Source organism: Tenebrio molitor, chromosome 1, assembly GCF_963966145.1.
Source record: "Tenebrio molitor chromosome 1, icTenMoli1.1, whole genome shotgun sequence".
NCBI classification, from domain to species: domain Eukaryota; kingdom Metazoa; phylum Arthropoda; class Insecta; order Coleoptera; family Tenebrionidae; genus Tenebrio; species Tenebrio molitor.
The window spans coordinates 41,374,302-41,388,011 of NC_091046.1; the positions used below are offsets into that span (position 1 = coordinate 41,374,302).

A 13,710-nucleotide genomic window follows, 5' to 3' on the forward strand; every position below is an offset into this window, starting at 1 on the left:
GATCCTTGTATTCTTGTACATATTAATAAATATTTAAATAGCAAATTAAAAAAATTCAAGTAGTCAAAAAGTCTGAAAGAATTAAATATCCCATAATGTTTTTAGATTTCGATTACAAAAATTAAATCAAAACAAAACAGGATTTTTTAGATTTTTAGACTGATGATAATGTATGGAAATTCTGTAGGAAAGATTGCTTTTGATAGTCTTCACTATAGACATTCCGCAATGTTTTATGAAAAAACAAAAAAATGTAATGGCAGATTTGACAAATTTATTTTTTCTGCGACTGTTAAAAAGTACTACATTTCACTAATTTTAGTTCGCAAAACATCTGTTTGTAGTGATAATGAAAAAAAGTAAACAAAGATTTATGTTTTGATGTTAATTGCTTTACTGCAGACTGCAGACAATAAAAAAAACTGATGCGTAAAGCGTCTGCTTCGACTCACGTGATTGTCTGACTCACTTACAAATCGTCGGGTCAAATTTCCCATTCGTGAAAAAAGTGCTACTTTAAGCACTAGTGGCATAAATTACAATTACTGTACGTTTTACTTTTGTAGAAGTAGACATTCTTTTCGACAATTTGCTGATTATGCTTTTAATTATAAATTTATAAATGATTTCTGTCAATATAAAAAGATATAAACAAGTTTTTTTGTGCTTTTAAGAGACCATTCTAACGTGAGATTTAAAAAAAAATCAAATGTTTCGACTTACAGAGTGAAGTTTCGTATATCCCTGTCTTTAAAACCGTATTCAAAAATAGTCAAAATTGACGAATTTATAGCCATCTGAAAAAAATTTAAATTAAAAAAAGAGGAAAATTTAATTATTTAATTTAATTACATTTTCCTAATTTTCAAAATACTTTTTTCTCTTTGGTACCAGTTGTAGGCATAATTTTATTTGTTGAAAAAATGTGTATCATTAAAAACATTAATAAAATCCTACACAAGATACCGACAGTGAGATGTTTTACAGTTTAAAACAAAGTCCCCCAAACTTCTCAACCACAAAAATAAAAAATGACTCCATTTGTTTATTAAGAAGAAAATAGAAGACCGACATTTTCTTTTTTAAAATATGTCCATTCCGCCCAAATAAATTATACAGGCTGGATTAAAAATGGCGCATAATATTTACATCACATGATTCTACATTTATTTTGTACATGTATTTTGAAATACAAGCAAAAAACTCTAGTACCAATTTACTGTTAATCCTCTGCTCGTAAAGTTGCTTCGATTGTAATGTACTAATTTTACCATTTTGATAGGTTGATTTGCAATTTCATTTAAAAAAATACTTTTCATAAATTTTGAAGCTAATGCAAGATTGCAACTAAGCTACAGTGATTTTTCGAAGTTGAATAAAGTCAGAAAGTAACAATGTCATTTTTGATAATAATAATAATTTAAAAATTATTCGTCAATGACCAAATACATGAGAATTTTTTGTTTGCTATTCAACGTAGATTCGTGTGACATAAATATTATGCGCCATTTTTGATACACCCTATATATTACTATTTTTTTGAAGAAATTGAAAGATTTGAAATTTTCTAGTAATCTATGAAAGTAAAAAAATTTAAAACGCAATGCGTATTTTTTTTAAGTAGGCAAAAGAGAATATAATGAAAAATTTTTGTACGTGGTTGGTCTATGAAAAAGAATTGAAAAATGTAAACAAAATCTGTTGCAATTAAATTGGAGCGAACCGGCGACGTCGGCTCGTTACCAGCGAAGCAGCCCCAAAACTAATTCCGAATCTGTCAGGTGTAAAAATATTGACCATTTCGGCGGTGGGACCGCGGTCCGCTGTACCGTTTCGGTTAGGTGTCCAGTTGGACGTTGCACCGGAGCATCCACAATCCACACACTGCCGAATCGTACCTGTTCAATAAACCGGCGGTAAGTCCGGCTGTTAATGAGATGATGTTGCAGATGCGAAGAGGAGGGCGATGGCGAAGTGGAGTTAGTATGGCTCGATCCGTCGTGCTGTTAGCCTCGATCGCGACATGCTTGGCGCTGTCTTTGGCTGCAGATGACCGACAAGCCCGGTCCGGCGACCTGGACAGAGGACCCCCGACGGCCCAGGAGCGCCGCCTGGAGATGAGCACCGAGTTCTTCCTGGTGCCGGCGAGTCCCACCCCCGGGACCACCCCCGCCGCCCACATCACCCGCACCGCCTGCGTCGGCTGCCTCGACCGCATCGCCGGCGTCTTCCGCAACGAGGCCTGGGTCATCCCCGTGCTCACCCTCTCCGCCGTCACCATGGCCCTCATCATCGGCTTCGAGGTGTTCGTCCTGTGCAAGGCTTGGCGGACCACCCCGAGCCGCCGCCACCTCTTCCTCGGCCAGATGCTGCTGCTGGGGCTGTTCACGTGCGCCGGACTGGGGGCGGTGTACGCCGCCTCTCCCACTCAGCTCACCTGTGCGGTGGTGCGCTTCGGCACGGGGGTGGCCTACGCCGTCGTCTTCGCGTCTTTGCTAGTGAAGTGCGTCTTCCTCATCAGCCTGAACGGGGGCGTCTACCTCCCGGCGCCCTACCAGGGACTGCTGCTGCTCTTCGCCATCCTCATCCAAGTGGCCATCGGGGCGCAGTGGCTGCTCACGAGCCCGCCCCTCGTCGACAGCGTCGCCCTCGAGCCCAGCCCCGCCAAGCACCGGCTCCTGGTCACCGCCGAAGACGTCGCCCACCCCACAGTGCTGCCCCTCTGCCGCACCTCCTACGTCGACATCCTCCTCTCGCTCGTCTACGTCGTCTTCCTGATCCTCTTCGTCACGGTGCTGGCGGTCAAGTCCCGCGGGATCAGGGACAACTACCGCGAGGCCACCTACATAGGGCTCTCGGTCGGCTGCAGCATCCCCACGTGGCTAGTGTGGATCTTGAGTGGGTTCGTGGTCAACGAGAGACACAGAGACGCTTGTATCGCCTTCGGACTAGTTATCTCCTCGGCTCTGGTGTTCTTGATCATGTTCATGCCCAAAGGGCGCCAGTTGGCCGCCATGGGCAAAGAGGGCGTCTACGTCGAGGACCGAGAGGAGCGTTTTAGTTCTTTGAGCCGGGCTGGATCGGGCTATTCGCCGTCCTTTTTTCACTTCAAACCCATGAAGTATGGGCTCGGCCACGGCACCTCGCATAAACACCAGCACACCGTCACCACCATCGGAGGAGGTATGGCTCACTAATTCACAATAACCACCCACTAAGGGGCGTCCGTCGATCGATCAGGCCGAGGAAGGCTCGCACAATTGCGGCGAAAGTGACACGAATTCGAATTTTTTACAGAATTAAACAAACAATTCGATCCAGTTTAGCGCGCCTTCCTCGACTTCTTGCTTGGCCGCTTGCATAAAGAAATTCTCTGGCTTCGTTAGCATGGCCACTTCGTATTGTTTAATTTGTAATCTCTCTCTAAAATGCTAATTGGAATGCCGTGTTGAATCTGCAACCGACAAAATCTCTCCCTCTGCATCTGTTGTTCTTCTCGATTCGCGGACCTCGTTGCTTCTTGCTATACTTTGTGGGCTGAAATTCAGGCGGCCGCGCTGAAATGGTGGTACCCATATGCTGTAAACGGAAGCAATAACTTTTATTAAATATAAACCACACCTGTAAGTACACCTGTAGCTCTAATTGAGTTTATGTATCGAAAAAAAGCGATCGACTCGATCCAGAAACCTGACCTTGACAGTAATGAACCGTTCGGAAAAAGAACAATGACAGAATCGCGTTTTTCTCGAATTAAAAAAGCGTTACTTAAGCATGTTTAGCTCGGTCGGATTTTGTGTCTAATAATTACAATGTTTAAGCAAAAAAATTGTTGTTTGGACAATTTATTCGGACATTTGGCAGAAAAAACTTGCAGGTACCTCGTTAAGTGATTAACTGGTTGGGTAATTACATACAATTTATGTTTTTTGCATCTTCGACCAGAAGGTAAAGTATGTTCATTGATGAATTATGATAATAATCCGTCGTCAATTTAAAAAACATATTTATGTGTCACTACCACGATCAATTCTTCTTGACGAATTAACCTTAATGCTCCCGAGAAAAGGAAAACTATGATAAATCACAAGTTAAATATGATCACGCAACATTTGGAATTTGTGTCATCCTCACAGTTTTACTTTTGTCGCGACACACTTGCGGAAAAATGGTCTTCGTGTTGGAATCGTGCGAGAAAGCGCCTGCACGTCCACTTCCTCGTTGATCATGTTTATTTTTAACTGTATTTGTTTTTTTGGGTAATTTAAACTCAAGCACAACTTTAATTTATTCAGTGTTGTCGACGATCCGTTATTTATGGTTTTGGCAATTTTTATGTTTTTTGCCGGTATTAAGAGCGGATCCTAATTTTCCGTGTGGCAAAAAATTTGCAGCTGGACACTTTTGCAAAATGTGGCACCTTTGCTCGTATATTATGCTCGTTCTGACGCGATATCGCACAACAAAATCAAACATCCGGGTAATATATGGGAAAATTATTAAATCTGCTTATTAGGGATTATTACACTGGCTAAGAATGTGGTACATATTACACTAATCAAGATGGATTTGCATTCCAGTGTCGCGATAAATCTAGTGTCATCTGGCAATTTGTTATTTTTTGTCTTCATTAGTGGAAAAAAATGTGGTGGAAATTTTTTTTGGACAAGACGTGAATTGGCTGAATTAAAAATTCGGGTTTTTTGTCGATCTAATTTAATTTACAAGATGTACATTGCAATGTAGGTGTGCTGGGGAAAACGAACAATGGAAACTAATTTAATGATTAATCAGTAACATGGCTGTTTTATTAACAGAAATTGTTTACTTATCGCTACATTTTATTACCCAAGAATCAAATTTGTAGTTTTCAATCGTTTTTGGGGATCAGTTTGTAAAATAAAGACGAGTTGGTAGAGGTCATCAATCATCATAAAAACAAACTTGAATGAAAATTTGCATTTTTCAAACATTACTCAGGAAAGTACAATCTAAATTTAATAGTGACAAATAATTTATATCTACCTACTAATGTTTCAAAGATTTTTTATCTTCGATGTGTACTTTTTCTGGGGATATCCGGTACAAACTGCACACCTACTGTTATCTTTGAATACACACCACAGAAAACTAATCATTTCCAAGTATGTAATAGTTATTTGTGTACGTAAGGTAAGGTATGTAACGCCAAAAAGTGCATCTTTTCCATTCGAGTCTGAGTTTTCTGGCCGAGGCGCAGCCGAGGCTTAAAAACAGACGAGGGAAAATGCACTTTTTGGCAGAGGTGTAAGTACATTACATTTTTTAGGCGAGCGCACTACAAAGCAAAAGACATCATCGGAAAAATTACAAATTTATTTTGTATCTACCCTTTTCAAATAGATAAATTTCTTAATTTTAGTAATGTTGTCGAAATACACGTCAGCTAGAGCTTCAAGAAAATAAGTCTATTTGGTGTAGGGGAGGCAATAAAGTTTTACTTTAAATTTTTTCATTTTATTTTTGGATCAAAGTAAGAAATCTAAGATTCATCATAATTTCTCTTCAAAATCAGTTGTCAATTAAGTTCAATTGTGAAGAATCACACGGTGGACCATCAAGTTTTCTTGACTCCTGAACTGCCAAAATTCTGGTGGATCTTCACAAGATTTTTTGAAAAGTTTAAAATCTCTGTTAACCTCTTGATACGAAGATCCATACTTTTTATTGTGTTGGTAACGTATTGCTGTTTAGATCTTGATGATACCAAATTTTCAAAAAAGACAAACTTCATTCTTAATTCTTAATCTTAGTCGCACTAATCGATCAACAAAATGGCGAACCACTCTCATAATTTATTTCTGCATAAAGATATTTTTTTTGAAATTGTCAAAATATGAGAAATTTGACTGGATGTTCAGATGTGTAACGGACTATGTAATTAAGTTGAGAAAAACTGAAATTTTCTTCAGTACAATGATTCGTTTTGAGACAAAAGTAAAAAATAAGATGTAGTGGAAGTGAACGTCGGGATTGCTTTTTGCTGGGCTATTCCATGTATTATTTTATCCATAATTTAATAAGCAATTTTTTGTCGGTGCCTGTCAACGAACCGATGGCAAATCGAACCACCCATTAATTCGGGGGAATTCCCGCCGCACAAAAACTCCATTGTCAAGCCTCCATCCATCGAAATCCAATGTTTACATTACCCAACGAAAGATAGCGATCGCTACCGTAAGATGAGCAGGTGCAGGTGCAAGAATTACATAATCCTGCGGCAATTTTATCCTCGTGACGCCACGCGCACGTCAAAATCGCCTGAAAATTTATGAAAGTCATTTGAGGCCGTAAAATTGTGCAAAACTGTCGATGCACATTAGTAATAATTAGGCGCAACGATCGGAGAAAATTATAATTTGTTTAGAGCGTCATTAGGTTTGCCAAGCGGCTGCACAATTTCACAGCAAATTAATAGAGTTCGAGGGAATCGGCGTTTTTCGAGTCGGTTTGAGGTGCAGTTTGTGGATGTTCGAGGCGTGCAAATAAGGCGAAGAATGTCGGCAAACTCGGAAACGTTGCATAAATGTAAACAGGAGAATTTCAGGAGAAAAACGATTCGTCTCCCGCATTAGAGGAAATCTTGTGAAATTAAGTTGGATGTCTGTGGAGTGCATAGCTGCACATCTCGGAATTCCTGCGAATATTTCCTCTTTCAGGCGCACGAAAGCACGTGTAAATAGTAGTTATGCTGTAAGCTCGATTAATGTCTTCATTATTTATTTTTAATTGTACCCGTATGTTAGCACATGCACACGACAATAACTTCTTATATTCGGAATTTATGATTGTACGATAATGATGATGGCGACTGTAAACTTTTCACGGGACTTTCTATTGTCGCGTGAAAAGCGCAGGGTTTCCCGGGGTCAAGCTCCTCGCCGGTCCGGCGGACTCCTTTTGTCCGGAGTAAAATCCGTCGATTGTTCATTTCGTTTCAATAATTTGCAATTTAGCCGTTGCAATTGTTGTCTGACAAATAAAGATAAAGAAACGACTGTTCAACTGTAACAAGATGTAAATTTTATTGTTATTACATACCCACATACGCGTACAGCGTTCAGCCGACTGTTATTGGTTTAGTCTCTTTAAATTAAACGCGATTGTACTTTATTATAAAAGTAATCGCTTTTTTATTTGTGCCGGAACGTAACAGTAAACCGATATTAAAAATTCGACAAAATTACAGCGCTGTTGCCAAAATGTAGCCAGTCATGATTAAGTTTCGACAGTCTTTTTGTCCAGACGAGGTGATCGGAGATTGCCATTTTTTTAAATTTTTAATTTAACACACGTACTTCTAAAAAGCTTTGTCAATATTGGCCGAGACGAGCCCATTCATCTACAAGGAATCCCATTCATAATAACGTTTCCGAAGTGATGTTTTCGACAGGAAAACCTAGAAACTATTTTCACTTTAAAATTTATATTTCGTCTTGATTTGTCATATTCTTGATTTCACTAAAACTATTAAATTATTAAATGCATTAGGTTGTGCAAAAAATTGCATATTTACTACATGAGTAAAGTGTCTTCATCACTCGTGTAATTATTGCCCTCGCTGCGCTCGTGCAATAAACTTAGGTACACTTGGGGTGAAAAGATGAATTTTAGTTTCTTGTCATGTAATGGTGTAAAGGTACTCAAGAAAATCTAAATTTTATTATAAAAAATAATGAAGAAGAAAAAAATACGTAGGTACGGTCGATGGACAAATAAAACTGGGACACTTAAAATTTAAGCTATGTAAATCAGACTATTGAATTGTCAATATATTTGTCAGTTTTTACAATAATATGTCATACCAAAGTTAACCTATTTGTGATAAAGCCGTAATTAAATGATGGAAATTTGTAAATTTTGAATTTACGTGATTGTCATTTTTGTCCCAGTGTTATTTGTCCATCGACTGTACATACATACATATAATAAGTTTCGAAAATAAAAAAAGACGTAGAATCTAGGAAAAATGATAAAATATGCAAGGGATATGCATATGCATATGAAAAGGATATTAAAAACGATATTATGTTATACAATTTTAAATTTATATTTACAAAAAATAAATTTTTGATCTTTAAAATGAAATCATTAAAGAATCTACGAATATCTACAATGCAAAAGATTCACAATTTATTTATAACAGCAATACAAAAAAAAACCATTTAAATGATATTTATAAATTAACATAACAAAACTTAACATTAAACCGAATTTCCAAAATAAATAAATTCTAGAAAGTAACACCGTTCAAATTAAAATTATCTAAATTTATGTAAAAATTATACTACGTCCAATTTTTGCAAATTACAAAATGATTTATAAAGTAATAAAACATTTGGGATTACTTATTTAACATTTTTTTTAAAGTCTACTATTAAAAAAATTAATGACAAAAAAGAATGTATGTACAGTGGAGAGCACGGAATTTCGCACACATTGGACATTTCACTGACATAAGATGTGAAACGGACCTTACGGAATAGTAACCTTATTTTTGCCTTTTGTCATATTTATTTGTCATTTTGGGAATGCACCACCACAGAACTATCCAGAACAAAATTAAGAAGCTGTAATAAGACTTCAAGAACTCTAATCAATTTACAAAAGTAGAATATTATTTTATTAATCGATAAACTCATCGTCTATAAATAAATACTCTAACTCAAACTCGAACAACAACTAGTATTTGATCTGTGCCCCATTGGCTTCGATAACTTTTGTCAATCTGGAGCGCATGGAGAGGCATAAATTTCTATGGTAGTCCTGGGGTAAGGTACGCCAAGCATCTGTAATGGCAGTCAACAACTCCTCAGTAGTGTGAAACACCAACTGCCGACGTTTCAAATTCCTCACTAAAAGGCCCCACATATTTTCGATTGGGTTAAGATCAGGACTTCTACTCGGCCAATCGAGAACGTTTATATTATGATCCTCGAACCATGCCGCCACCCTGTGTGCAGTATGGATAGGACAGTTGTCCTGTTGGAAAATAAAATCGCCATTGGGAAAAACTCTTCTTACAGATCGAAGCATTATATCTTCGAGAATCCTAATATAAACGTTCGCATTAAGCCGAGGTTCAACATGCAACATTACCCCAGGACTAACCGCAGAAATCCATGCCCACATATTGACACTGAAACGTCCACTTCGTTCTGTTTTTTGAATATATTTTTCGTCGTAGCGTGTATTTCTTGGCCTATACACTCTTAACTGGCCATTGGGAGACGACTGGAAAACTTTTTCGTCAGAGAAAATTACTCTCCTCCAGAAATTATCATTTTCGACTAGGTGTTGTAGAGAAAATCCGATTCTTGCCTCCATATGACGTGGTGTTAATCGTATTTTTTTTGCCGCTTTATAGTTTCTCAGATTATTTGTCTTTATACGCCGACGTGCCGTCCAAACGGAGCCAGGAAAATTGGTAATATTTACCGCTGCAACAGCGTCGGTAAAAGGACTGTTTTGCACTATGTTCAGTAAGGCTTCATCATCGTTTGGAGTTGAGACTAGATGTCCTCCGGACCCTGGTAGCCGTTCTACCGTCTCCGTTTGCCTCCATTTCTTCATGATAGAAAAAACAGTACTTGAGGGAATACCCAACTGTGCGGAAATTTGTCTGTAAGACATTCCATGTCGGACCAAAGTTATTATTTGAATTTTATTAAATTTAGATACTGGTGGCATTTTCGTGACAGTTTAGGTGAAACGTCAGTCATGATCACATTTGTCATGATTGATTACTATTGTGACAATAAAGCTTAGACTACATAGTTTTTTTTTAATGACATAAAAATTGGTGTGCGAAATTCCGTGCTCCCAACTGTACGTAGTATACAGATAAATGATTGTAGTCCAAGTTGGCGTAAAAACAAAAACCCAATGTAAACTTTATGTTTGCCGCTCCATATGAAAACTATCAAAATTATAGGAATAAGTGAATACACACCGTTGACACACTATTGACAACTCACGCCACATTATAGTCATCTTTGTATAGAGCGGCAAAAATAGGCATGGCTTGCTTCGGCTACAATCATTTACAACGACCGTGTATAGTTTGAAGAACCAACAGTATTTCGCCAATAGAGCTAATGAAGCAATAACGAAAAATCTATTTAAATAATATTTAATTAAAAAAAAATAGAAAGGCTAGAAAAAGATTTAGTAGCACAGAGAAACACTGAAGCAATTGTCTTGTTTAGAATGAAAAAAAATTGACTACATTGTTTTTAAAAAATGAATTTGGTTTGGAATGCAGTTATAAAATTTTGTATTTGGTTTTTGATTGATTTTTTTTTAAGAATTATTCAATAGAATTTTGGATGGATCCCAAGTATTTAATTTAATATAGAGCACAATTATAAATTTGCATCAAAGTGTAAACTAATTATTATTGTAAGAGCTTTGAAAGAAAGTGAGAGATTAAGAGTTTACGAATAATAAAATGGAAAAAGAGTGACGGGCTAAAATTAGAAAGAAAATTTTAATAAAAATCAAATTGCGGATCCTTGTTACTTGCAAAATTTAGCTCTAATTGCAATGATTAGAATACAGTTTCAAATAGTTAACGTTCACTGAACGGAAAATAAATTTAAATGCCCATTCGCTGTCAGTCCTCCACCGCCGCCCAATTAACGCAAATGAACATTCCCTGTGGTCCCAAATTGAATAAAAATGAAACATTAATGAGTACCGAGTCGGCTCCGTCTTTGCCAAAACAACCACAACCGACCATTGCACTAAATAAAATACGTCACGAGTTGGACAGATCTGCGAGCCGAGGCGGAACACTTCCTTCCGGTACCTGCAATTAGTACTCTCAGCTGACCGATGAGATTGTTCACCTTAGAAGAGCGTCTATAAATAGCGAAAACCGGCAAATTGTCACGTGCGGATAACATTTTTACTGCTAGTACTAGAACTAGTACCATCGGCAGGAAGGATGTCTGCAAAACTAGTTCTCTTGATTGTTGGAGGCTGAACAAGGCTAACGTACGGCCGATCAAATCATTCAAACACTCAATTCTCGTCACACGTTTCTGATATGGACGGCCGTCGCCATTAACCCCAACCTCTCTAGAATTCTAGATCAAAGACATCGAGACTAGTTTTGTGAGAACCGCAACGGTACGACCATCTGATGGTTTTTTGACAATTGCACCAAGCCTGGCTTGCATTTTTCTCTCGTCGGTAATAACGCGAGAGTACTGCTAAATTGAAAGTGGTTGGTCGAGTGGTACGTCGATTTTTTTGTGGTCAGGAGAGGAGATTAAAGGCACCGACGTCGGCTCATTTGTAATTTTCATTTTGCGCAATTGGAAATTTTTTCGAAAAATTCCCCCAATTAGTACCAGATACAATGTGGCATGCGTACTCGCATTAACCAGCTGAAAAACTTTTAATTTCGTCTCTATTATTGCAGTGTTAAGTGGTGATGAGCATACCATAAATAACCCTCATTTACCACCGACCGTTTTATGCAGGTAACTAAAACCTACATCCTGCAATAATATAAACACAGTATTTACGTTTATTTTATTTTAGTTTGAGTTTATATTACTGTAATTATTTTATGCTTATTACTCGTATGGTCCTTGCTGTTATTACATCCTCTCGAATGGATTCACAGTACGTTGTTTCGGTCTTAAATCTAATTATAGTACTGGTCGCAAATCTTTTATGGTTCGTTCCCAGCGACTCACACTAAACTGCAACTAATTAAACAACTACTCTCCGAGCTGTGTCCCCCTCGGCAGTCCATCGACAACGAGTCGCACATGAAAGAAAGTAAATTAACGATTTGATGAACTGTCCACTCGGCAACCGTGAACTGGTTTGTGCACCTCGAACCAGTTCGGTGCCATTTTTCGCGTTTATTTGTGGCCACCAAAGTGGGTTAATTTTCGTACGACATAGACCAGAGTGGTACCGTTTTTGCCTTCTGTTACGCCAACGAAGGTCGCGATTGGCCAAGGCGAAAACTGACCGCAAAATAATGTTGTTATTAATTTTCTCCGAGAAAAACAAACACAAAACTTTATTAGGACAACCGCAACCGAATTGATAAATCAGTACCGGTCTCAGGGCCAGATTGAGGAAGTTGTCGGCCCGAGGGAATAATTAATGTGTGGCTTCCACACAACAAACACAATCATTGCAATAATGGAAGAATTATAGACAGTCGGGCCCATTTGTTAACACATTGTTGCCAAACAGACGACTGGTCTTCCAAATCTGACAAGCTGGGGTCATAAACTAGCTTTATCTCCATCTGGGGATCTACAGTTGAAACCATAAATTGTCCAATCCGGCAATTAAGCGGTAGTTAAATGCACAACATATTAAAACATCACATTAAGAATGGATCGACGAAAATCGAGACTGTTGTAATTAAAATTTTCCGCCGATTAAGACCGCTGGCACCGAATCCTCCACCCACAGCGATGGTAGCGCCAACTGTGGGTGTGTTTATCTTGTCCGGTTGGGACCCGATCGCGATTTTATGTCTTTTTATGCGAAACTACAAGCGCTGGGCTTGTAGAGAGTGCTATAAAAATGTCAGAGTTCTTGGTTAGTTGCCGAAAAAGGCACCGCCTAAATCCTATAGGTGCGCATGGGGCGACACCTAGAGGCGACACTTGTCTAGAGCAGTGGCTACGGCGTTCGCACCTACCGGGTTTTAAAGATAGGGATGTGTCCTAGACGCGTGTCGAAATCGACTGTCACCAACATGCAGATCTTTATAACGTACTAATACTTTTATGAGGGTTGGAACGGTTAGGACAGCCCATTGCTGTCGGCCGTCATAAAATACTCAAATTATTGAAGGTTCAGAGATGGGTTGTAATTTTTTTACTGGGGGTGTTCAACGTATTTGATATTTGTGCTCTGCAATTTTTGCGAAATAATAAAAAATAGGTCGCACCGATCAGGATTGTAATAAATGTCATTTTTGATGATAATAATAATAATTTAAAAATTATTCGTCTCATACCAAATTCACATTAAAATTTTCTGTTTGCTCTTCAACGTAGATTCGCTTGACATAAATATTATAGGCCATTTTTAATTAGTAGACCTAGGTAGGTACCTAGAGGGGTCCGGAAAACTTTTGGAGCGTGCCGAAGCGACCGAAATCAGGTAGTATTTGTTATTTGTTATTTGTTAAATAAACGGTTTGTGTTGTCTTGAAAATTAACTCTATTTGTTGAATCAGAATTGTTAGAACAAGAACCCCCGCGTAGGAGCCTCAAAGGCGTTCTCACTGTCGACAGAAGTGCATTTTGCAAACTAGAACGGATTGAAATCCGCGTACACTGGGGCGGACACTGATGTAGACACAAGTGTCGCGCTGTGTACGCACCTTAATAGCCGAAACGCGTACAGTAGCCCCATAAATCGGTGTCCTCATTAGCGCAAGTGAAAATAAATAAGAAATTTGGCGGCCAGATTTGCATATTTATTAGAGATATGCAGATTAGTGGGCAATCTTCGGGTGCAGACGCGCGTCAAATTCGCAAATTCAAATTGACTTTTAATAGGGAAAAGTGTAGGTCTTATGGAACAGCCATAGAGTCGACGTGTCAAGCAGGACGAGTCGACAGCTGCATTTAAGTAATTTCCTCTCCACAAAACCGTATCAAAACTCTTCGTTCTTTCTGGTCT

General features: G+C 38.4%; 1 protein-coding gene across 1 annotated transcript in view; it reads left to right on the forward strand.

The window, feature by feature from the left end:
* The first annotated feature begins 1,907 nt into the window (after window positions 1–1,907).
* The window catches only part of LOC138131136 (metabotropic glutamate receptor 3), a 31,216-nt gene continuing 19,413 nt past the window's right edge, over window positions 1,908–13,710 (forward strand). Inside the window, exon 1 of the mRNA XM_069047960.1 lies at window positions 1,908–3,183. Within this exon, the coding sequence (XP_068904061.1) occupies window positions 1,938–3,183 (1,246 nt within the window). The 5' untranslated portion in view covers window positions 1,908–1,937. The remainder of the gene's footprint in view (window positions 3,184–13,710) is intronic.